At 38.0% G+C, this 26,988-nt stretch overlaps 1 protein-coding gene across 1 annotated transcript in view; it reads right to left on the reverse strand.

Annotated features, from left to right (window-relative positions):
* Window positions 1-26,988, reverse strand: part of LOC150081223 (uncharacterized) — a 162,167-nt gene that overhangs the window by 18,179 nt on the left and 117,000 nt on the right. The window contains exon 6 of the mRNA XM_090378899.1: window positions 21,910-22,101. Within this exon, the coding sequence (XP_090235025.1) occupies window positions 21,923-22,101 (179 nt within the window). The 3' untranslated portion in view covers window positions 21,910-21,922. The remainder of the gene's footprint in view (window positions 1-21,909; window positions 22,102-26,988) is intronic.

Consider the following 26,988-nt stretch of genomic DNA (forward strand, 5'->3'; position numbering starts at 1 on the left):
AGCCAGCGGGTAGTTGATTGGTGGAACAGACTTCCATCTTTTGTTGTGGAAGTTGATAGCCTAAATAAATTTAAGGCTGAGCTGGACTGGTATTTGGAACAAAGGGAGGGGTGAAATGGGAGCATTTTTTTTTTTTTTTTTTTTGGCTGTTGCCGCATTAGCTTGCTTTCTTGCATCATATGCCTCTACTAATGCTAATGGTCCAATATTCATTAACATGAATCTTTATTTGGGGTTTTGGGACAGATGGTGACACCATACATTGGTACTGATATCAAGCATGTCTGAAAATAGTTGGCTAGTAGATGTTTGTCAGAAATGCCCACTAGTCCTTGCCTGATTTCCAAATGGCAAATAGGGCTTTTGTTCTGGCTCTGGAAAAGCGATGCTTAAAACAACATAGTTCATCATCTCCTGTCAATCTTAAGTCATCTGTATTGTTTACTTTCTTGATCTGTGATGTGTTAATACAAAGGCTAATACTATTTCTCTTTTTCAGATACCCAAAAGACATGACCCTCAACTTTTCAGGGATAATGGCCAATCCTACAATGAGAAGACAGATTTTGATCCTTTGTATTTGGAGGTTTTTGCTTGTTTGGCAATATTCATGGTGTAGTTATGATTACATTCATTAAAAGACAATTTTATATTATCTGCATAAAGTGACATAGCAATTTGTCAATGGAAGTATGAGTCCTGTTCTTGTGGGAACCCCATGACAGCGGGTCTGAATCTATTTCCAAATCATAGTTTTTCAATACACAGGTTCTTAGACAAGTGGCAACAGAAATTTAACATTGGCAAATGTAAGGTACTGCATATGAGCAGCAATAATCCCAGTAAAACATGTTAACTTTGTAGTACCACACTCAAAGAAGTGGAGAATGAAAAAAAAATCTGGATGGTAACAGTCAGATATGAAGTTCTCTGAGCAGTACAGATGGGCTATTAACATTAGCAAGAGCACATGATGCAAGAAAGCAAGCTTATATAGCATCACCCAAAAAAAAAAAAAAAAAAAAAACACACACAAATGCACACCCTTCTCATTTCACCCATCCATTCGCTCCAAATGTTTGTCTAGTTCTGCCTTGAATCTGTTTAAGCTATCAACTTCTACAACGACAGATGGAAGTTTGTACCGGCAATCAACCACCTGCTGGCTAAAGGCAAACTTAACTAAAGGCAGAGAGTTGTAGGATAGATTGGCATATCTATTCTACAACTGTCTCTCCTCAATTTGAATTTATGCCCTCTCAGGAGATAGGAGAGCTTATGAGGTTTTGTCAATAATATACAGGAATTTTGCCAACAGGCATAAGGAAGTGATTCTACTGTTGTATAAGGCAATGGTTAGGCTCTGTATGGGGTACTGCATAAAAAGGTCTGAAAGCCTCATTTTAGGAAGGATGCAGATCTGTTGGAATGGGTGCAGAGAAAAATACCACAATCAGAAAGGTGAACAATAGGATACTCTTACCAAGAACGACTTCAGTTCTGCAAATTGCAGCATCTGAAAAATAGGCCTGTGAGGAGATGTGATTGAGGTGTGTAAGCAAGCTAAATTCTGATGGCACCCCTACTCAGACAACACACACATAAGGTATAAATTTATATTTAGAAAGGATTGTTGCAGGAGGTATGGAAATTTGATATTAGCCAGAGGGTAATTGATCATTGAAACAAACTTCCATATGGTGTTGTGAAAGAGGCCAGTTTGAATAAATTTTAGGAAGAATTAGACAAATTTTTCAATCGCCATTTCTCAGCCGATCTGTCTAATTTTTATTATTAGCCATATGATGCAAGGAAGCCTGAGGCTTCTTAAAAAAAAATTTTGCTAGAAGGGATAAGTAGCTGATTATCCCACTGTATAAGGCAATGGTCAGGTCCTATGACGAGTACTGCATACAGGTCTGGAGGCCTCATTTTAGTAAGGATGTAGAGCTTCTGGAATGGGTACAGAGAAGGGCAACCAGACTGTTGAGGGGAACAAAGGGGTGCTCTTACCAAGAAATGGTTCATTTTTCACAAATTGCAGCATTTGGAGCAATCAACAAGGTGATCTGATTAAGGTGTTTAGGGCTTTGAATGGATTGAGCAATCTCAGTGCTGATAGGATTCTTCCTCTTGCTCAGACTACACACACGAGGAGACAAATTCAAATTGAGGAAGGATGGTTGCAGAATAGATTTGTGGAGCTTGCCTTTGACCAGTTAATTCCTGGAAAAAACTTCCAACTGTCATTGTGAAAGTAGATAGCTTGAATAAATTCAAAGAACTAGACAAACTATTGGAGTAGATGGATAGGTGAAATGGGAAGGTTTTTTTTGATAATGCTTTATAAGCTTGCTCTTTTGCATCATTTGCACTAATATAAATTATGAAGAGCTTGTGACGTGGGAAGTGTCTTTTTATTTTTTTGGCTAACAATGTATAAGCTTGCTTCCTTGCATAATTTACCACTACTAATACTAATTAAGACTTTCAGTTTACTGCCAACTGAATCCTCAGCAGTATATCCAATAAATTTGGACAGATCTTCTAGGAATGGTTGAATGCAGGTCTTTGCAAAAAGCAGCAAGTTATAAGACCCATCCAATGGAGATAGGTTTGTAATCTTTAAGTTGTGTTGGTGTGATTGAGTTGAGGAACAGGCCTGGCAAGAAAAAAAGCACTCAATACTTTGATATTATGTCCATTCTCAGGATGTCAATAGTTTTCAAGATGTAAGGTAATATATGGAATTTGTTTGGGACAACATTAGATTTCATGAGTAGCTTTTAACAGTTTCTATATACATATACATTTTTTTTTTTTCAGTAAGACTAATGTGCTGTAAGAGAGGTCTTGTGCTGATGAATGGATTGTTTAGAGTTTTGTCATGAATGAACTTTAATAGCCACTGGTGGCACTTAGATGATTAGATGATTATTTGTGAAGATTTAAAAAATTCAGTCATCTGTACAATGTTCACAATGTTTTCTGATGTTGCTTATGCCAACTTCAGCTGGAGAAATGTTGCTCTGAGCTTTTTTATATTCTATGCAGTTGTTGTCAGATTGACCCTGTCTCCATTTCCTAAAGGCTTTTTAAGTTCAGAGCTGAAGCAGGGCTAGGTTCTAGATATAATTTTTATTTCTCACACTGAAGATCGCAATTTGATAATTATTTTTTAAGTGCCAAGGATAGCAACTTTATGCAGGTTATCAGCTGATATAGAGGCAGCTTCTGTGCCTATTTTGTCAAGTATCTGCTCCCATTCAAAGGTGGTTAGATTAAGCAGGGTGGCTTACTGACTGAGGTATCTGTGGCCAAATATACTGCATCTTTCAGAATGAAGGTGTAAAGCTGAGGGGGATTTAGACGAGGCAACAATATTTATACTGCAGCCTAGTGGTTGATGCTCTGATCAACAACTGGGGGGGGGGCAGAGTTACAAGAGAGTGAAGGTCAAGCTAACGTACAATGTTTCCAAGAGAAGTCTAAGAATAATGTGGCAACAGAACACTGAAGGCCCAATTGTTTCCCCACAATAGTTCTATTCTGTCTTCTGGTGCAGTGATTTTCAATCATTAGTAGACTGTGGAGTACTGCAAATTATTCCCTAATTTAAGGGGAGCACCAGATTTTTTTTACTGTATGTAAATATTATATTTAGTGTAGAAACAATGCAGAAAATGAACTCTGAATATAATAACACAGCCATTCTATTCAAAGGTGTGGTGGAGGGATAGCAACCCATTGAACTACACAGCAACAAATACAATTTATATTCATCTCTGAATATCAGATATAAGATATATTCAGAGGTGTAATTCAAAGGGTGCCAATGAATCTATTATGGCTGAGCAAGGTCCATTATACAGATAATGCCATACTTTCCAGAAAGGAGAATAGACTAAAATGCATGGAGTTTGTTAGTTATGCTCCTTACATTTTGTACATGTTTTTAATGTGCATGTGGATGAAGTAGTCCTTAGCTGTTTTATGTCAATGTTCATGTGGTCCTTCGAGAGTGTGCTAGCTTTGCTGTCCTTGAAAGATTTCAATATGGTGTTTTGCAGCTATGGTTATAGATCATTAGTGGCTGATTTAGGTCAGCTCACTTGAGACAATGAAAGAGACATAAGATAAATGTTTTCTATGTAATTGTCTAATATCTACCATGAATAAGCTCCTTTATGAATCCTTATTATTATTATTATTATTATTAATAGCCATACGGTGCAAGGAAGCCTGAGGCTTATGCTGCACCAGCCAAAAAAATTTTCTGAGTTACCCTGTGTGTGTGTGTGTGTGTGTGTGTGTGTGTGTGTGTGTGTGTGTGTGTGTGTGTGTGTGTGTGTGTGTGTGTGTGTGTGTGAGAGAGAGAGAGAGAGAGAGAGAGAGAGAGAGAGAGAGAGAGAGAGAGAGAAAGTGAGAGAGTAGAAGGAAATCACCAAGAAAGAGAAGAATGATGATATCCAGCTGAGGACCCTGGGTGTGCCAAGCCCATACTCACCAGATGTTGAGCCCCTGGGGTTATCACACGTTTGAAGACGTCAGAGTTTGAATCTCATAAGAGATGAAATTTGAACCCAGACATACCAAATAATTAACAAGAGGCGAAACAGCTATACTGTCACATTGAGCAAAAAATGTTGCTGTAATGGTTATTTGTGCATACAGTCTTGCTAAATACCAAAACAACTAAGATGCTATTCTGGAAAAAAAATTTTGTTCTGATAATGTAGAGTTTTATAGTTAATTTAAGTGACTAAGAATTCCATTTTTATATTCCTAGAACCACACATTAGTCCTTCCTTAACCACAGAAATACAATACAATAGTTTTAAAACTACTAAGTATAAGTACAGCAGTAGTCAATCTGACTGTATATGTAATTTAGCAGTTTCATATCATTGTTCTTCATTCAAATTAAAAATTTATAAAACAAATTCATAAGAAAAAACTTGTGTACTTTATTAATACAGTCAGTCCTTTATTAATACAGTCAAACCCTTGTGCAATGCAAAATCGTGCAATATAAACAACAGGCCCTATGGGAAAAATAGGGTTAGGTGCCGACCACCCAAGATTGAACACACATTTGTAACCAAAACATTACCAAACACAATAAATAATTGTAATAAAATACTTACATATTTTATTACGACTATTACGTAATAAAATATTGCTAATGCTTTTACTTCTATCGAACAAACTTGTTTCGATAGAAGTTTTTTGTTTGATTTTCTATCCAAACAGATGACAGGCGTTCCATCTCTTCCAATTCTTTGTGTCTTAATCTAATGGATTTTAATAACACTTTGAGTTGTTCCTGCTTTGAAAGTTTTTATTTTCTCTGCATTCTTTCTAATTCTCGGAGTTGCCTCATTTAGGTCTGTAGCAAGTGCAATATTACATGGGCTTTCATTTCGCTCAAAGCGTTTCACAATTTTATATTTTTTCTCTTTCGACAGAGGCGGACTCGCCATAAGCCTTACAGGGGAAACCCCGGTGGGCCGGAGGTCGGTGTGATTTTGGCCATAAACGCTAGTATGAGGCCACTACAAATTTTCCCGTGTAAGAATTTTTGACCCAGTCCGCCTCTGTTTATCGATATTGCTTTTCTTTTTCTCTCTGAATCTGCATGTCTTCACCAGGATGCTTCCTTTTCACACCTTTTAAGTATTTTACTCATTTAGGGAACAAAGTACAATTACAAAATGAGGACGCACGCTTGATACACATAAACAAAGCTGCGCGTGTGTAGCAACTGAATAAACAACACCGTAAAGGCAGAGATACACTATTAACACCTCATGTTTTACTAAAGCACATTTCTAGGGGTTACTACCATAAAACAGTAAAATTTCAGATGCGTTTCTGCTAGTGGAATCTGTTATAAACTGGTAGTAAACTCGATCTAATTGCATTTGCGATTATACCGATAGCTGGAATTGTGTTGGTTTTTACGTTATTATGGTGAAATGTGTTTCCCCTTCACTGATATAAAAAACAAATACATTTTCAGAATCTTCTCTTCATTCCTATCGTGTTGCGTTCAGTTGGGATGATTCCGCATTCGACTGCCATTTCTTGTAAACACAAAGGCGAATCGTGCATAAGCGAATTCGATTCGTGTTATATAAGATGTCTTTACCGTATTTATAAATCGTGTATGATCGAATTCGTGTAGTGTAAACACGTGTTATACGAGGATTGACTGTACCAATAAACCAAATGTAATTATTTAAAAAAGCACCACTTATTTGTATTCATAACTAAATACAAAATTAAAACTTATGAAGTAATACAGAGAGATATAAAATTGATTCAGATAGCAAGTTATAAAAATAACAATATGAGCTTCATAATATTTGGCACAAAACAGATCTTTGACACTGGGTTTATTTTTTCATTTTTGTATTTTACACTGTCACCATTTCTATGGGTCTGCAGTTGTGATTACTGTGGGTTTTTTTTTTTTTTTTTTTATGTAAACCCCGAACACGAGAGGTATTAGAACCTATAGTACTTAGTACCATGCTTGGGTTGGAGGTTGAGAAGATGAAAGAAGATATTTGTTGATACTGGACTTGAACTTCTGTAGATTATAATTTTCACGAAATACATACGAAGGAAGGTTGTTCCACAAAATGGCAGTTGAATGAATAAACCAGGAAGATGAAAAGTTGGTTCTGTGAGTTTGAAGTTGGACAGTAAATGGGTATTGGCTGGTGGCAGCACGTGTTCGGACTGTTTTGAAAGAGAGCGGGAATTATAAAAGCCAATTCAGAAGAACAGTGCCCATTGAAGTATCCGTAGAAAAGGCATGCAGCAGAAACAGTACGTCTATGAGACAGCGAGTGGAAAGACTCTGTTAGAGATGAATCATTAATTAACCTAACTGCCCTCTTCTGAGTGGAATCAAAAAGCCTGAGAGAGGTTTTGGGGGCACCACCCCAGATGTGGGAACAATATTCCATGGCAGGGCGGTTTTGCGATTTATACAGAGTGAGCAGCTGTTTGGAAGAAAAGTAACGCCGAAAGCGAAAGAGAATAACAAGTTTTTTAGATGCAGAGGAAGCAATATATGTAATGTGCTTGTGCCAAGAGAGATTAGAAGTCAGGGTAATCCCCAAAAGAGATATATCATTTTGCGTAGAAATCAGAGTGTCACCAAAGATAAGCATAGGAGCAGAAGAATCCTTTTTTGCGAGATATAAGACAAGACTGAGTTTTAGCAGGATTGAAATCAACTAAGTTGTCTTTGCCCCACTGGAGAATTACCTGAAGATTGGAATTTAAGGAATTGGTAGCGGATTTTGAGAAGTTGAAGCTGATTGAGCAGGGCAAGGTTTCTCAAAATGGAAAGTGGAATGCAATGTGCTGTCATCGGCAAAACTATGGATAGGATTTCCAGTCAATGGAAGAAGGTCATTAATATACAAGAGGAAAAGAGTGGGGGAACGAACTGAACCTTGGGGGACACCGGCATTAGTGGAGAAGTTAATGTTGTTGTTGTTGTTATTTGGTTTTTAGGAGCATTAGCAACTAAGGCCATATTGCTCCGGGATATGCGGTGGTCATTCCCTGACCTTTCCGCATCCTCCGTATTTGGTGGTGACGGGCTCGAACCCCGGTCTAATCAAGAAGCGTGTGCTACGCACTGCTGCTCCTTCCCACCTGGCTACGGAGGCGCCTATGGAGAAGTTAAGACAGAGAGCCATCTACCATCACCCTCAGTGAGCAATCAGAGAGAAAATTAGATAACCAATTACAAAAAACAGATGGCAAACCATAAGATGAAAGTTTGTTTAGAAGACCTTTATGCCAAACACGATCAAAAGCCCTTGAGATATCAAGAGCAACTACTTGTGTTTCACCAAACCTTTCCATTGAATTAGTCCATAAATGGGTAACATAAGCCAGAATATCACCAGTGGACCAACACTGATGGAATCCATATTGGTGATCGTTGATCAGACAGAAGGTTTCTAGGTAGTTTAAGAGTTGGCGGTTAATGGATTTCTCCATTACTTTAGAAAAAGTAGAAGTAATTTCAATGGGACGATAATTGGATGGGAGGGATTTCTCACCCTTTTTAGGAACTGGCTGGATATGAGCAAATTTCCAAGCAGAAGGAAAAACACCTTTGGAATAAGAAAGTGAAAAAAGGCGGCAAAGAATAGGAGTAAGTTCAGGAGCACAGATTTTGAGAACAAGTGGAGAAATACCATCGTGACCTGAAGCTTTCTTAGCATCAAGATTCGTCAAAATCCTTCTGACATCCTTTTGACGGAAGACCACAGGAGGCATTGAATGGAGCGTGTTGGGAATGGAGGGAGGTGTTTTACCAAGATCATTAATACATGAGTTGGAAGAAAAATGGGATGCTAGCAGGTCAGCTTTATCCTTCGCTGAAGTGACAACAGAACCATCTGGTTTGGACAGAGGTGGGAGCAGAGATGGGCAAAAGTTGTGGCCAATAGCTTTGGCAAGAGACCAGAATGCTCGGCTATCGTTAGGGCAAGAAGCAAGATTTCTACTCTTAGCCTGTTCAAACTCTAGTTTGGACTGATTAATAACTGCTTTACAATTGTTGCGAGCTTTGGTGTAGGCAGAAAATGAAGCTGAAGAATTAGAAACAAGCCAATTACGATATGCAACATTCTTCTCTTGAACAGCCTTAGCACATTTATTGAAAAACCAAGGTTTAGATAAAGGACGAGATTTTAAAGGAGTGTGGGATATAAGATTCCATTCCTGCAAGAATAATTTCACTAACACGATCTGAGCAAACGTTGACATCAGAAGTTTTGAAACAGTAATCCGACCAAGGAAAAGAAATCTCGCAGGTCATCCAATTTTGCATTCTTGTAATGCCAAACAACACGAGGTTGGGAATAGCCATGAGATAAAGGCTCCATTGGAGAAGGGACAATCACCAAGTTGTGATCTGAAGTGCTTAAAGGACCTCTCACCTCGACCGTGTACTTAGAAGGGTTATTTGTGAGAAAAAGATCAAGCGTGTTGGCTGTATGATTAGGATTGTCCGGTATTTTGTAGGTAAATGAACAATCTGTGCAGGGTCATTAGTAATTGCAAAAGCCTCAGCATCTCGACTAGCTGGGTCGGTGTGACTAGAAAACGGAAGCCAGCTGGAGTTGTGAACATTAAAATCACCAAGGAAAATTACCTCACTGTTAGAAAAGTTGGAATGGAGAGAGTCAAGTTGCAGAGAGAGGAAGTCAAAGAGCTCCAAGTGATTAGTGGAGTTGGGAGAACAATAGAGATAACAGATGAATTTGACACAATGAGGTAGAGAGATTTTAAGCCAGAGAAGATCTAAGAGAGGAGATTCCAAATTACCAAGTCTCTGACAGGGAATATCAGAATGGACATATGTACAAGTACCACCATTGAGGCGAAAGGAATCATACAGCGAATAATTTGGGCATCTGAGATGAGCAGTAGTTGAATCAACCGATAACCGAGATTCTGTCAGAAAAAGTACATGGGGTTTGGCAGACTGCAAGTTGAAATGGATATCGTTGAGATTAGAATCGGACCACGTATATTTGTGAAATGAATTAGAAAGTGTTGTTAATGTTGGGAAAGAATTACACACTGTTTTTACATCTAAACATCTCTTTGATTAGATCTATGAAAGTTTTCTAAGTTCTTTAGTTTTTTTGCAAAATAAATTTTTTTTGAGAATTTTTTTACTTTAATTTTGCATTATCCATGTGTTTACAGCAGCTGATCCAACACATTACAGAAAAATTGTAACAGCCAACTCCAAGGACTTGCACTGACAGAGCATTTCCACGTTTAAAACTTCGGAATGTCAGGTTTCCTTTTTTGATCAACTGATACTGATAAGTGCATTATGTTCTACTTTTCTTTGATAACTAATCAACAAACAATCATATTTCTTAATTTTAGCAGAATAAAGATCATTATTTTCAGCTTTTGTATACCAATGGTGTGTAATTCTTTCCCAATATGAATCATCATAGTGCCCATTTAAAAAAAAAAAAAAAAGTAAACTGCAGCCATTATCAATCCACCACAGGATGGCTGCCTACTCAACAATTCATGTTGAGAGAAATGGACCATAATCATTGGTCCAGTGAAGGTTGGCAGATCGACCATATTTAGCAGTCAGGGGACTTAAACACTGGTCTACTCAAAGAGTGTGTGTTACTGCACTCATACCCACTCTGCTATGGAGGACCGTGGTGCCCATGATTGCTGTATTTTTATTTATTTGTTTTTTTTTTTTTTTTTGAAGGAATGATTCCACTAACTTCAAAACTACATATTTTGATGTGTCCAATGTTAGTCAATTATAGTAATTTTCAAAATAAGGAAATCCATTCAAAAGGAATTTTGAAATTATGCTACAGTTAACTAAAATTTAATGCTAAACTTATCAGATTTTCACCAAAACGTGTAAATCAGCATCTAGCTTTTTTTAAAAAGAGCTGTTCATTAATGATATTCTTTCGAATCAAGTGTAATATATTCTGTAATTATTTATAAATTTATTCCAAATTTTGGATGCTATAGCAAATTTTTCATCTTGATTTCTTTCTATCTGTTGCCTTTCTGTCAAACCAGACATACAGTGCAACTTCAATATACTGTAGCTATTTGCAAAACCCTTAACACCTGCATCATAACTGAAAATAAAATTTATCTTCCTTCTCTTTATATATATATATATACTGTATATGGTGACTAAAAGACAGGAAGCACTAAGCACACATTTACTGCGAACAAATTTCTTAGAGATCATATGCTTCCAAATGAGACACTGTTTACAGGAAAACCATTTACAATACAGCACATAAAAAGGCAATATGCCACATATGTACATAACATCAGAATGACAGTAACGTTAAGAACATTCTTTTGAGTTCCATAAAGAAGTATAGTAACTTGCATTTACCACTTTATTTGCAGTTTACTGTGCAGCGTTGTGAAAAATGTTGCAATATAACTAGAGGTCAAAACGGAAAATTTTATGAACAACGATGCTCAGTAATAAATATCTTATTTTTAATAATCAAGTATATACACAATGTTACTAATGCATATGACAAACCAAGATAGCCTCTTAGTGCACTTTAGTCCATTTCAAGCCTCAAATATTACTAAGAGAGTCAGAGTGAAAATCTATTTTATGCTGCTGCAAGATGTTCGTATTTAACATAACCAAAAAGGGCTTGATTTTTTTTTTTTTTAAGCCATCCTTCGAGTCACGAGATTAATACATGTTCTAGTAAATTGTTAACATAATGCAAAAAACTGCATCTCAGAAATCATTTTTACATAGAAAATAACATTGGATTACATTCTGGATCAGACTATCGCACTTTTTTTTCTATTCATGGATGTACATCTTTGGATTATGTGGCCACATGCAAACCTCACATAGTACATACATATGGAGAACACTAACTGCAGCCAGCAGCAAGTAACAACTTGCAAGCTGTTTATTAGTTCAAGCATAGCACACTTTGAATTATTCATTTGCAATTTCTGTTATTCTAAATGTGATCTCATAATCTAAAAAGCTGGTATATGCTGTTATTTACAAAAATTTACTCAATAATTGAATATATAGCAACTGGCAAATATAACAGCTAGTTGCCCTCTCAGAAGTAAACGTTTACTGAGAGAGAAACAACACTGATATCCTTTATCCTTTTAGTATTACACTGATATCCCTTTTATTGCATCTCTAGTTGAGAGAGAGCTGGGGGAACTGAACAAACCACAAAAGAGAATACCATAGCTCAGTGGTTTCCATACTTTATGTAATAGCACTTCTCACTGCCTCCTTCATTCTGAATATTTCAGTTTCACACAAATATTCATTCACACCCTAACTCTGGAACGGAGAGTGCCACACACTGCACATCACTTCAGTAGCTAGGTACCCTCTGAAAGACCAAATGTTTATCCTTTTCCGTTTATGTCTGGAAATTGCTCTTTTACCATAAACTATTTTTTAGATATATCTTGGAAGACATGATCACACAGACAGTACATCCAAAACCAAGGCATATTTACGTGCAGTATAGCGAGGTTGCAGTGTATTTCTTAATTTTGATAACATGTTCCCAAGCCATTAGAATTGCAGGCATAAAACAGACCAAGCAATGCATCCATTTCTTTTAATAAAATTTCTAATTATTATATTGTAGTCAACAAGATTTGACTTCAGTACAATTTTTTTATAAATTATAGCACTGTATCATCAATAAAACATGAAACATGCTCGAAACAGAAATGGAATAAATGTACCTTTTTGAAGAATCTTCCTGAAGTTAGAAAGTCTGCAGATATTCCATTCTTGGCTGTTTCACAATTTGTGTTATTTGATTATTAGGAATTCAATGGCTTATACACAAAAGATTCTGAGAGTACTTCTGTTGAACTACTAACATTTTCAGAAGACTTACCACTACCTGAAAGTTAGCATCTACATTGTCACATTCAGTGCCAATAAAAGAGAGGTATTATTAGTATTAGTAGCACCAAGTCTTGTATCAACAAGAAAGCAAGCTTATACAGCATCAGCCAAAAAAAAAAAAAAACTTCCTGCATAATCTGTCCATCCCTTCCAATAGTTTCTAGTTTTCCCATGAATTTTGTCAAACTACCTACTTCCACAATGAAGTTTATTCAAAATTAACCATCCTTTTTGCCTGAAGGCAAACTTCTGCACATCTATCCTGTAACTATTCTTCCACAATTTGAATTTATGCTCCTCACAAGTGTGGTCTGAGCAAGAGAAAGAATGCCATCAGTACTGAGCCTAATCAATCCATTCAAAGCCTTAAACACCTCAATCAGATCACCTCACAGGTACTCTACTGTTTCTACAGGGAGGGGATACACTTAAATAGAAAGGGTGCAAGAATATTTGCTGATGCTATCAAGGCAGTGTTAGGTGGGTCGGAAAACTGCTAGCTTGGGGAGGGATACAAGGACTAATAGATTAACAGTAGCCACTGGCAGAGATGAAAGTGATTCTTGCACTGCTTCTATTGGAATGAGCAGCAGCCTGGAAAACAAGATGCAGGATATTTCAGAGACTGCTGGGAGTCATTGTGGTACAAGTAAACACATGGATTGTGTTAGGGTAGCTAAGAATATGAACAGGTGCATATATACTTGTGTGTACACAAATGCTAGGAGTTTGGTAAATAAATTTGATGAATTTGAGGTATTTCTCAAAACATCAAAGGCAGATATTGTTGGGATTTCAGAGATGTGGTGTCACACAGATATAAGGAATGCAGAACTGAAATTTGGGGAGTACAATGGGAACAGAAAGGATAGACAGGACAGGAAGGGAGGAGGGGTTATGCTATTAGTTAAGAAACACATAAAATCCAAGGAAGTGAAGCCAGTCGACATCACTGGACAGTGCAGTGTCAATTCAGTTTGGTGTGGCATAAGCATTGGGAGATCAAAATTGAGAGTAGGAGTGTGCTATAGGCCTAATGACGCTGATGAGTATAATAAGAAACTGTACAGGGAAATAGAGTGGGCCAGTAAATCAGAGTCTTATAATGGGGGATTTTAATTTCCCAGATATTGACTGGAATTTGTGGGTTGGTCACTCACACACTAGCAAGGCTTTTGTGGATTTATTGGATGATTGTTTTCTACATCAGCATGTTCGGGAGGCAACTAGAGGGAGGAATACTCTTGATCTGATTATCAGTAGCGATTCTTCATGCATTAAGAATCTGCAGATAAAGGAACCACTAGGAGGCAGTGATCACAGTGTGCTGAAGTGCGATTTACTCAAAGAGGTAACTACCATCAGGGGTAAAGGGAAGGGTTTTTGCTTTCGTAAAGGTGACTATGACGGTCTTTTTTTTTTTTTTTTTTTTTTTTTTTTTATGATTTGGTAGTTTTGGCGCATCGGCTTCTGTGGCCATATTGCACCTCCCAAGGTTTTTGCAGTACTTTGATCCAAGCCCGAGGCGGGAATCGAACCCGCGACCTTTGGGTTGCCAGGCAGGTACTTTACCCACTCGGCTAACCTGGTCGGCATATGATGGTCTGAGACAGTATTTAAATTCTATGCAGTGGGACCAACTGATGATGTTACCAACAGCAAATTCAAAATGGGAAGCATTCAAAGAACTTATCTTGGAAGCTACTAGGCTTTACATACCAACTAACAAATATTGTTCAAGGTTTAGGCCTAAATGGATGTCAGATGAACTAATGAGACATCTGGCAGAGAAGAAAAATGCATGGGACACATAAATTAATGGGTGATATGGAAGCCTATGATAGATATAAGCTGGTCTGTAACCAAGTCACAAAGGAGATTAGACAGGCAAAGGCAGATTATGAGAAATCCTTGGCAAAGGATGCAAAGAAAAACAGAAAAGAGTTCTTTACTATGTAAACTCTAGAAGGAAATGGATGAATCAGATTAGTCCACTGGATATTGATGGTTTAACAGTTGAGGATCCTGCTCAGGTGGCTACCAAACTAAATGAGTATTTTGAATCTACATTCACACATGAGGAGTTATTCAGGAAGGGAAATGCCAGAAGTGAAGTAAACTCTGGCAGTGAGCTAGATGACTTTGTAATAACTGAGAGGAAAGTGGAGGAGAAATTGTTGAGGATAAACATAAAAAGGGATCTATCCAGTTATATTAAAGGAGGCAGCAAAGGAAGTAAGCAAACCCTTAGCCATAATTATGAGAGCTTCTTTGGAATCATGGGAGGTACCCATAGACTGGAGATGTGCAAATGTGACCTCAATTCACAAAGGAGGATCAAAGGCTGACACAAGTAATTATAGACCTGTGAGTTTAACTTCTGTTCCAGGAAAATTAATGGAGGCACTGGTTAAAGAAGCACTGCAGGCTCATCTAGACAAGACTTCAGTTATAGCTCAGACACAGCATGGTTTTGTTAAGGGAAAGTCTTGCCTGACCAATTTGACTGGATACTATGATGCAGTCACAAAAGAACTGGATGCAGAGAAGAACTTTGATATTATATATTTGGATCTTAGAAAGGCTTTTGATACTGTTGCACAGGGAAGACTGCTGCACAAATTGAAGCAGTGTGGCATTGGGGACAAATTGCTGCTATGGATAAAGGGATGGTTGAGGGGGAGAAGACACAGAGTGGTAATCAATGGACACTGCCATCGTGGACTAATGTTATTAGTGGAGTTTCTCAGGGTTCAATTGCCACAGAAACAGAGTGCAATTCTGCACTCTGTTTCTGTGGCAATCCTGAAGGTTGGAAGCATGTGCTTTACTTTTATCCATTCTACTCTGATTTGCATCAACAACTTTTCTCTATCATTGGTCTCTTGGTTTCCAGTATTGAAACTTTTTTTTATTGGCTTCTAAAGAAAATGTCCTCTGTCTTCAGGATTTTGCCTGAAAACTTTGTGTGTCACAGTCATTTTTTTCTTGCTTCTACTGCTCTCCGATGAACTATTTCAGAATGACAGATTATGAAGATCATCTGCCTCCGATGATTGCAGCCCATGTTTGGGTTGGGAATTTTATTTTTATTTTATCCAATTTTGTTTTCTTTATTTTTTTATATGAAAACATCTTTGGTGGCCCCTATTAAATTTTGGACCGAAGTAAAACCAATTTGTCCCAAAAATGTGAAATAAAACGATGAAAATTATGTCACTTCCTAAATGATGCTAACTAAGTCACTAACGTTGATTCGGTAGAGTAAGTAGCTGGCATGAGCATAAAATGTTACATTGCTCATACTTTGGACTGAAGTAAAACTAATTGGTAATGAAAATGCAAGATGCCTGGATACTTCCTAAATGATGCTAATGACGCTAACTCAGTCACTAATGTTGATTCGGTAGAGTAAGTAGTGGGTATGAGCATGAAATGTTACATCATTCATAACTTCGGCTCAAGCTGTTAAATTTTAAAATGGTTCATTTTCATCAAAGATATTTTCACATAAAACATCTTTTGTGTGTACAGGGTACGCACATGCTTTTTTTTTCATGCTAGCATCGGTTTTAGTCAGTGTAGGTTTATTATTTTTTTCCCTCTTTTATTCTTTTCTATGTAGGATGTGAAAGTATGTGAGTGTCTGTGTGTGAGCTAGCAAGGGATTTTTCTTTGTAAGTCCCTCTTTCTTCAGGACATTCATTACATGTTTGTCAAGGCACACTTGTGTCAAGGGGAGGTACCAGAAGTCTTTTGGCTAGTTGCTCACTTCCTGGTAGCTAAGTGGCCAGTTGACATCACAACAACAACACTACACTTCACAGAGAACATTTTACTCATATGACTGGGTTTACAGAGATGAGATCTGTAATGATCACTTTTACACACCAGAGTTGAACATCTGTTCCAGAACCACATTACCTTAGAAACACATGTGTCCTTTCTGTACACCCCATATTCAAATTCTGCATCGCTTATGCCTGAGTGACACGTCTCCAATTTCCTTACAATGTCTGCACTTGATAACTTAACCAGTTGTTCAAATTCAACAAATTTATTTATTATGCTCATAGCATAAAAAAAAAAAAAAGTTCTTGTTTATACTCTGGCACGACCACCAGGTCAGTAGAGTTTACAATAAATCAATTGGTACAAATGTTATCGTATTTAGTAGTCATGGGCTTGAACCCCGGTCCATTCAAAGAGCGTGTGCTACTGCACTCGCGCTCCTGACCACTCGGCTATGTCAGGTCATGCAAGTATACATGCACCTATTCTTATTTTTAGTTACCCTAACACAGCCCATATACAGTCCATTCCGGTTATTTGGGACACATCGGGACTAGTGCATTTTGGCCTGATAAAGCGGCTGCCCCAATTATCCGAAGTTTCATGTAAATAGTTAAAAATACAACGTACCCCACCCTTTACAATTGGTTCACTGTACAATCAAATCACATTATGATGGAGTCACCATCGTAATGTGATTTGATAGGTAGCATAGTAAAGTACCGTTCACTATAAGATGTGCAGTAAGTGCCGGTCATTGTGATAACGTTTGTGAATTGAATTTTAATTCTATTAAACAGCGATTCTAATTAGCGAAAATAGGAGGAATATTATCCACAGGCTATAAAAGCAAAGATATATTAAGCACAAATTTACCCTTTATTACCTTACCAATTAAAAAATTGATACGTGAAAATCGGAAGAATATACGTCATAATCGGAATAAATAATACGTACTGTAATAAGTACATGCGAACTAGTTGACGTTTCTGTTCACTGAGATTTGTGGGTGGGGGTTAAAATTTAAAACAGTAAAAAGATAAGCAATCAATAACAAAGAACACGGCACACACAAATTGCAAGTAACACGATACGCGCAAGTGAGAATGGAGTAACAAGTTACAAAGCTTTAAAAATAGGAATGAAGAGAAGATCTGAAAATTAATTTTTTTATATGATTGAAGATTTCATGGAAGTGTAAACACATTTCATCATAATAACCCGCAGAATTCCAGCTGTCGGTATTATCGCAAATTCAGTAAGATCGAGTTTACTGTCCGTTTAGGATAGATTTCACTAACAGAAAAGACCAATAAACAGGTGACTGCTAATTGTTTTTATTGTTTTATGGTTGTGACCTCCAGAATTTTGATCGAACATTAGCATTAGCATTAGTAGAGGCATTTGATGCAAGAAAGCAAGCTTATGCAGCAATGAACCACATGGTACCATCGGAGACAATCGTAGGGTAATCTCCAGTGCTGCGGTCTCCTGCCCCGATTAAACGGCATGCTGTCCCAATTAAGCGAAGTAAACCCTGGCTATTTTCTCGATTGGTTTCTGTTTTATAAGATTTGCCCCAAATAACCGGCTGCCTCGATTAACCGGTGGCCCAAATAACTGGAATCCACTGTATTTGTTTGTTCCACCAGCATAACGTGAAATCTCCAACACCTTGCTTTCCAGGCTGCTGCAGGTAAAGCAAGGTGTTAGACAGTATTCCTCGGTGGACACCACACCAAGGAATGTTGCCCCTCTGTATATCACCAGGCAATATTAGGGGGTAGATGACTCTCACCAACCAGTGCAATGGTACCACTTTGCTCATTGAAAGCTTGAATTGGTGAAACCGATGTTTAATCTCAAGAGCAAAGCTCTGTCAACCTCCATCTCACAGTATGACTGATGTCTTTTGAAATTATGATGGGCATCATGGTGAGGTCCAATCTTCTTACATTTCAAGGGCACAAATCTCAAATGGTGTTTACAGGTCAGACACTAAGATAGTCCACCAAACTGAACATACTGGCAATTCTCTAGGAGGCATCCGGATCAGCTAGTGTATAATCCTGCTGCTTCTACTATGCCAGATAGCGACTGCAGGGAGTCCAAGTAGTGTATATAATCTTCCTAGATGTACACCATATACAAAAATTTCATTACTTCATATCATATGCTCCCCTGTCTACCTTTGCTTTATCTATTTAATGCATAGTCAAATTAAAATAACAAACTTACCTGCAAAAAGATCTAAAACTCCCAAACATTCAATCATTTCACAAATATATGTGGCCTCAGTTCCAATCTCAGTGATGTGTATTTAAACTTGCAGCCTGCCAAGCCTCACTTACTTTTTCTGACAGAATCCCAATTATCGGTTGCCTCAACCAATGCTTATCATCACAGAAATCCTAATTATTCACTGTATGATTCCTTTCGCTTTTAAAATGGCATGGCACATGTGCATAAGTCTGCTCTGTTACTCCCTGTCAAAGACTTGGTAATTTGTAATCTCCCCTTTTTTTACCTTCTCTGGCTTAAAATCTCTACTTCATTCTGTCAAATTCATCTGCTGCCTCAATCTCTTTTCCAACTCTACCAACCACTTGGAATGCTTTAAACTCCTTTCTCTGAAAGTCAATTTTCTCCAGCCCAACTTTTCTAAACAGGTCAGATAATTTCTTGGCAATTTTGGCTTTCACAATGGTGGCTTCAGTTATCTAATCACATGAACCCAACTGTAGTTGAGATGTTGAGATTTTTGCAATTATTTGCAATTAAAATTTCACTAAGATTTTTCATTTACCTATCAGAATACTGTACAATCCCAACTATACACCACACACCCTTGGTCTTTTCTCACAAACAACCCTTCAAAGTATACAGTTGAGGCAAGTGGTCCTGTCAGTACCTCAGATCACAACTTGGTGATGGTCTCTTCTTCAATGGTGCCTTTCCCTTCGTGGCCATTCTTAGCCTCATGCTGTTTGGCATTACAAGAATGTGAAACAGGATGAACTTCAAGATTTCTATTTATTTTTTCCTTGGTTGGATACTGTTTCAAATCTTTTGATGTCAATGTTTGCTCAGATTGCATCAGTGAAACTATTCTTGTAGGGATGAAATTCCTTATTCCACACTCCACCTTAAAATCTTATTCTTTATCTAAACCTTAATGGTTTTCCAATACATTTGCTAAGGCTGTACAAGACAAGAATGTTGAATATCAATATTGGCTCACACCAAATCTCCGGGTTCATTTTCTGCCTTACAACACTAAAGCTTACAACAATTGTAAAGCAGTTATTAATAAATCCAATATGGATTTTGAACAGGCTAAGAGTAGAAACTTACTTCTTGTCCAAATGGTAGTCAAGCATCCTGGTCTCTTTCCAAGGCTGTTGGCAGCAACTTCTGCCCATGTATACTGCCACCTCTGTTAAAACCTGGTGATTCTATTGCCCTTTCAGGTAAAGATAACATAATGCCAACTTACCAGCATCCTACGTTTCTTCTAATTCTTGTATTGATAACCTTGGTAAACCACTTCCTATCATTCCCAGTACATTCCACTCAATGCTTCCTGTGGTCTTTTGTCAAAAGGATGTCAGGGGAATTTGGAAAAATCTTGATGCCAAGAAAGCTCCAGGTCCTGATGACATTTCTCCACTTTTCTCAAATCCTGTGCTGCTCATCTTGCTTCTGTTCTGTGTTGCCCTTTTACATTTTCTCATTCCACCGATGTCTTTCCTTATGCTCATATCCAACCAATTCCTAATAAAAAAAGAGTGAAAAATCATCCCTCCCATACAATTATCATCTCACTGCACTTACCTCTACTCTTTTCAATAAAATGGAGAAATTCATTAACCAACTCAAACTATCTAGAAACCTTCCATCTGATCAATGATCGGAAGTATGGAAAATTAAGGCTTTTATTGTCATAAAAGCCTTCTAAACAAGCATCCACCTTATGGACCGCCAACTATTTTTTGCAGTCGGATATCCAGTTTTCTCTCTGACTGCTTGCTGCAAGTGATGGTAGGTCTGTCTTCTAACTTTCCACCAATGCTGGTGTTCTCCAAGGTTGTTCTTTCTTCCACTTACCAGTAATTCAAAATCATTATATGTATTTACTATACTCCTAGCATTAGTGTATATGCAAGAATACATGAGCCTGTTTTTACTCTTAGTAACCCAACAAAAAACATGTAATTGCTTGTTCCATGAGGGACCCCCAGCAGGCCTTGCAATACCCAACACTTTTCAGGCTGCTGAACATCCCAATAGAAGCAGTGCAAGAGATTGCTATTAATCTAAGTCTGTGTATCCCTCCAAGCTAGCAGTTTTCCCACACCTAACACTGCATTGAAAGCATCAGCAAATATTTTTGTACCCCTTCTATTTAAGGGCATCCAATCTCTATAAAAAGAGTTGCTCCTGTTAACAAGCACAGACCATGATGAGAAAAATTAATTCCATCTACCCCATGATCCTGGCAGAACTGCAGACACGTTCAAATTTATTTGTAACTCACAACTTTTCCTAAACATTGCTCTGTACTTAAGTAAATCCTCAGATCTCCTACACTTAACATTATTAGTATATTGTGTATATCAATATCATGTTTCATGCCCTTAAAAGATAACTGCTCTACAGCATTATCAACTTTAGTCCTAGTAGACACACCCACTGTTCCAATCATCCTCCTTACGAATATATTTTGCGATATGTTGATCAATATCATGAATAACATTAAGTTAATTCTTCCAAGGCAGATTCATGTGGAATGGTTAGATTTGCCAAAAAACTATATCTTTTCTTTATTTCAACATTCACTTGTTTCATCCTCAGCCGTCACTATTGTACTCATTTTCAGAATAATCCATGGCCACTCTGTGAGCCAAAATGGAAGCAACATCATGTAAAGGAGCAGCAGAAGTTTCAACTTATTTTTGAAACTGGATTTTTAACTTATTGAAAGGAATATGCTACTTACTAAGGCAAGATATAGATCCTTTTTAATGTAACTTTTCTCTTCTCTTCTCTTAAGATACATGGCTTGATTAAAAGCAGTGATCTGGTCATTTTTCTTTGCTTTTTCTTTTTACTTTTGACCCCAATTGTTGTTTTCAACATGTTGGTTGATCTGTCCCCCCCCCCACACACACATGGAATGTTCTTCAAAAACAACACAAAAGACAACACTGCTATTTGTAGCAAAATATTTTCTGTGATTGGCAATCTATAATTTCATAAATTATATATTTCATTTTTGGCATTTTGAACAAAAGTTCAAACTGTCAATTCTGCAATTTTTTTTATAGCAAACACTTAACTTTTATGATACACATGCAAAGAATGTATTCCCCATTGCATAAAATTAAAATAAAATGTTATTTACATGTTTTCCCACACTAATGTTATTATGGTATCATGATATTTTCAGTTATTCAAATCATATTTCCAAGTTTAATTACTGAAAAATCAGATCAAGTTAATGAAATATATAGTACTGCTAGTAATATTTGTATTACATGCATTAATGATTAAAGTGGCCATAATATATGCATTTGTACATGCAAATATTATAGCCAGTTTAATCATTCACTCAGCAAATCATATTGAAAAAAAATTACCTTTTCTTTATTTTCAACATTCACTTGTTTCATCCTCCCAGCCTTCACTATCATACTCGCTTTCAGATGCTGAATCTGAATCAGAGTATTCCATGGCCACTCTGCGAGCCAAAATGGAAGCAACATCATGCAGAGGAGCAGAATTTTCAACTTCTTTTTGCTTTATATCCTCCACTCTCTTTAATTTAATACCTGTTACAAGAATAAATGTTTAAATACTTCTTAAGACTAAATTTTAATTTTTACTTTCATCTAAAACATTTCATTTGAAATAAGTTTTAAATTACATTTAGCAATACTGTGAAAGCTAACCATGTTATGAAAAAACTGGACAACCTAGTTTGCTCACCCAAAATGTTTTCAAATAATCGTTAAAACAAATCAGGTATTCTTTTTTCATCTAAAGCAGGATAATAATACTTATGTAAAATCGAGAAGGAAGGGGATGAATCAGATTGCTCCACTTGATATTGATGGTTAGATTGTTGATGATTCTGCTCAGGTAGCTGACAAACTGAAAAAGTATTTTCCATTTACATTCAACAATAAGGAATGTCAGTATGGAATTGGGAGGGGGGGGCAGAAGTTTACCAAATTCTAACAGGGAGTTAAATGATTTTGTAATAACTGAGAGCAAAGTGGAGGAGAAATTATTGAAGTTAAACATAAGAAAGGCACCTGGGGTGGATGGGATCTATCCAGTTAGATTAAAGGATAGGCAGCAAAGGAAGTAAGCAGGCCCTTAGCCATGATTATGAGGGCACCCTTGAACTCAGGGGAGGTCCCCACAGACTGAGATGTGCAAATGTATCCCCAATTCACAAAGGGGGATCGAAAAGTGACACAAGTAATTACAGACCTGTTAGTTTAACTTCTGTTCCGGGGAAATGATAGAGTCACTGGTTACATCGTATTATCCAATCAAATTGGATATTACGATGTGATCACAAAGGAACTAGATGCAAAAAATAATTTTGATATTGTATAATTGAATTTTAGGAAAGCTTTTATACTGTTGCACACGGAAGACTACTGTAAAAGTGGGAGCAGTATGACATTAAGGGCAAGTTGCTGCTATGGATAAAGGGACGGTTGAGTGGGAGAAGACTGGTTCTCTGAAGAGTGCAGATAAGCTGCCAGAGCATGTCATAAATGATATTTAGGAATTTTGCTAGCAGAGACAAGGAGGTGATTGTCCCTTTCTATAAGGCAATAGTCAGGCCACACCTTGAGTACTGCATACAGGTCTGGAGGCCTCATTTTAGGAAGGATATAGAATTGCTAGAACGAGTACAGAGAAGGGCAACAAGATGGTGAGAGGGACAAAGGGGTGTTCTTACTAAGAGAGGATTAAATTAAATTCTGCAAGTTGCAGCAACTGGAGACTAGGCACCTGAGAGGTGATCTTTTGTTGTTTTGTATATTTATCAATGATATTGAGGGAGGTATATCGGGTTTAATGTCCAAGTTTGCAAATGATACAAAGGTTGGCAGGATTGTTAACAACAGTATGCTACTCCAACTGGATCTAGATAAGTTGGGAAAATGGGCTGAGAAGTGGCAACTGAAGTTTAACATCGACAAATGCAAATTACTGCATATGGATAGCAATAACTGAAGAGAAATGTACCAACTGTGTGGTACTGCACTCAGGGAAGTGGAAAGTGAAAAAGACCTGGGGGTAATTGTGCAGTCAAATATGAATTTCACTGAGCAGTGCAGACTTGCTGCCAGGGCAGGTCATGGAGTCTTGTTAATGATGTATAGGAATTTTGTTAGCAGGGACCTCCCTGTCCCTGCTAACAAAATTCCTATTATACAAGGCAATGGTCAGGCCACACCTAGAATACTGTGTACAGGTCTGGAGGCCTCATTTTAGGAAGGATGTAGAGTTGCTAAAATGAGTATAAAGAAGGGGAACAAGATTGGTGAGGGAACAAAAGGGTGCTCTTACCAAGAAAGGTTTAAGTTCTGCAAATTGCAGCGCCTGGAGAGTAGGCACCTGCGAGGAGATCTGATTGAGGTTTATAAGGCCTTGAATGGGTTGAGCAAGCTGAATGCTGATGGGATTCTTCCTCTTGCTCAGACTGAGAACCTGAAGGGCACAGTTTCAGAAAAGAGAGTTGTAGGATAGATGTGCAGAAATTTGCCTTTAGCCAGCAAGTAGTTGATTGGTGGAACAGGCTTCCATCTTTTGTTGTGGAAGCTAATAGGCTAAATAAATTTAAGGATGAGTTGAACAGGCATTTGGAACGAATGGAGGGGTTAAATGGGAGGGTTTTTTTTTTTTTTTGGCTGATTCTGCATAAGCTTGCTTTCTTGCATCATATGCCTCTACTAATGCTAACTGAGAAAAGACCATTGTAGAACAGATGTGTGGAAGTTTGGCTTTAGCCAGCAGGTAGCTGATTGCTGGAACAGATGTCCATCTGTTGTTGTGATTGCTGATGGCTTAAATAAATTTAAGGCTAAACTAGACAAATATTCGAAGTGACCATATGGGTGAAATGGGAAGGAGTTTTTTTTTTTTGGCTGATGCTGTATAAATTTGCTTTCTTGCATCATATGTATCAATTAATGCTAATGCTAAGACAGAGAGTGGTAATCAATGGTTGGTTGGTTGGTTGGTTGGTTTTGATTTTATTGGCGCATTAGCTACTAAGGCTATAATGCGCCAAGACCATGTCATTTATAAAAAAGTTTAAACTTTCAGTGACCTAATTAGTTAGGTCACTATGTCCAAAGGTATAACAAATATATAAAAGAAAAATGTAAATTTTATATACGAGCAAAAATATTTATTGATTTTAAAAAGCTAAAAACAGCAGACACGTTGTCATTGTCGGATAAAATCTGACTGAGGGTATACGGCTCAGTCAGATGATTAAAAGCGGTAAAACGGATATTGCTAAAATCTGGACAATCAATTAAAATGTGTCTCATGGATAAAACTGTGCCACAGGACTCACACATAGGAGGGTCACCAGCCCTCAGCAAAAATGAATGAGTCAAATGACTATGTCCTATGCGGGTCCGGGCAAGAACAACTTCCTCCTTACGATTCCTGCGCAGACTAGACTGCCACGGTTCAATTACAGGCTTTATATGATATAATTTATTCGCAGTCTGTCTATTCCACGAATCCTGCCATTGGGAGTGTATTTTCTCGTGTATTATTTGCCTGTAGTCTGTATAGGGGACTAACAGGCAGCGATTATTACTGGGAACTGCTGCTTTGGCTGCGGTGTCAGCCAAATCATTTCCACTAATCCCAACGTGGCTAGGAATCCAGCAGAAGCGTATATCATATTCACGTTCACGTTCACGGAGGAAGTGAATCTTCTGCTGAATGCTAGACAGAACTGGATGAGAATTATATCTCACAGTTATTAAGGCCTGTAAAACACTCAGAGAATCAGAGTATAAAATGAACCATTGGTGTTGGCATTTACTAATGTGATCCAAGGCTAACTCAATAGCGTGCAGCTCTGCAGTAAATATACAGCACTCAGAGGGAATCTGCTCCGATGTAGTGCTGTCTGTAAAGACAGCAGCAGATCCCACATATGATTCCGACTTCGAACTGTCTGTGTAAACTGGCGCGAAGTCAGAATGTTCAGCTCGGTGTGCTGAATAAAGCTGCAGGTAGACAGACGATGGAGTGTCCGACTTTCTCCAATTTCTAAGGGACAAGTCACATGTTGGAACATGAGCATGCCAGGGTGGAAGGGGTTGCTTTGGTGTTTGGGCAACCTTGTCTACCTTAATATTAAGTTCTTTGAGTAGCTCTTGGAGACGAATACCAAAAGGACGATTGGCAGTCTTACGGGTGTTGTACAAATTTTCCCATCGTGGCTCAAAAACGAATGGCCACGTAGGATGGTCTGGCAGGGATTTCAGTTTTAAGGCGTACTTTAGAGACAACTGCTTACATCGAAGTGATAACGGTGGTTCGTTTGCTTCGACGTATAAGCTCTGGACAGGAGATGTTCGAAATGCTCCAATAGTGATACGGAGAGCCTGATGATGGACAGGATCCAGCCATCGAAGTACACTGTCTCTGGCCAAATTGTATACTAGGGACCCGTAATCTAGTCTGGATCGTACAAGTGCACGATAGATGCGTAGTAGGGTGCATCGATCCGCACCCCAAGATGTTGAGGAAAGAGAGCGCAGAACATTCAGCCCTCTTGTGCACTTTGTGCGGAGTTGACGGATGTGATCCAGAAAGGTCAGCTTTTTATCGAATACGAGTCCCAAGAATTTTGTGTCCGCTGCTACTGGAATTGAATTTTGTCTGAGCTTTAATTCAGGTTCAGGATGAAGATTACGCTTACGACAAAAGTGTACGCAAACGGTCTTCTCCGGCGAGAACCTGAAGCCATTGGCAAGAGCCCAGGAGTTGAGGCGATCACTAGCTTCTGCAGTTGTCTTTCAATAACCCTCATGTTGCATGACTGACAAAATATGCTAAAGTCATCAACATAGACGGCACTGTTTACAGTTGGAGGAAGTTGTTCTGTGATGGAATTTACTTTGATGGCAAAAAGCGTGACACTTAATACTGATCCTTGTGGTACTCCCTCCTCTTGACTGAAGGAACGAGAGAGTGAGGATCCCACACGAACTTGGAAAGATCGATTGGTTAAAAAGTTTTTAATAAAAATGGGGAGTTGCCCCCTAAGGTCAAGGCTATGCAGATCTTTTAAGATGCCAAATCTCCAAGTTGTGTCATACGCTTTCTCCATGTCAAAGAACACCGACACCAAGTGTTCGCGTTTTAGGAAAGCATCCCGGATGGATGTTTCCAGTCTAATAAGATGGTCCAAAGTGGACCGGTTCCTTCGGAAGCCGCACTGGATGTTGGAGAGAAGGTCATTTGATTCTAAGTACCATATTAAACGAGAATTAACCATTCTCTCCAGGATTTTGCACAGACAGCTGGTCAGAGCAATAGGACGATAATTGGTAGTGACTTTTGGATCCTTTCCTGGCTTAGCAAAGGCAAGAACGATTGCCTTGCGCCAGGAATCTGGAAACTGCCCTTCAATAAAGATTCTGTTATATAGAAAGAGCAGA

The sequence above is a fragment of the Mastigoproctus giganteus genome, chromosome 8, assembly GCF_048544385.1.
Source record: "Mastigoproctus giganteus isolate SK-2022 chromosome 8, ASM4854438v1, whole genome shotgun sequence".
Taxonomy (NCBI): Eukaryota; Metazoa; Arthropoda; class Arachnida; order Uropygi; family Thelyphonidae; genus Mastigoproctus; species Mastigoproctus giganteus.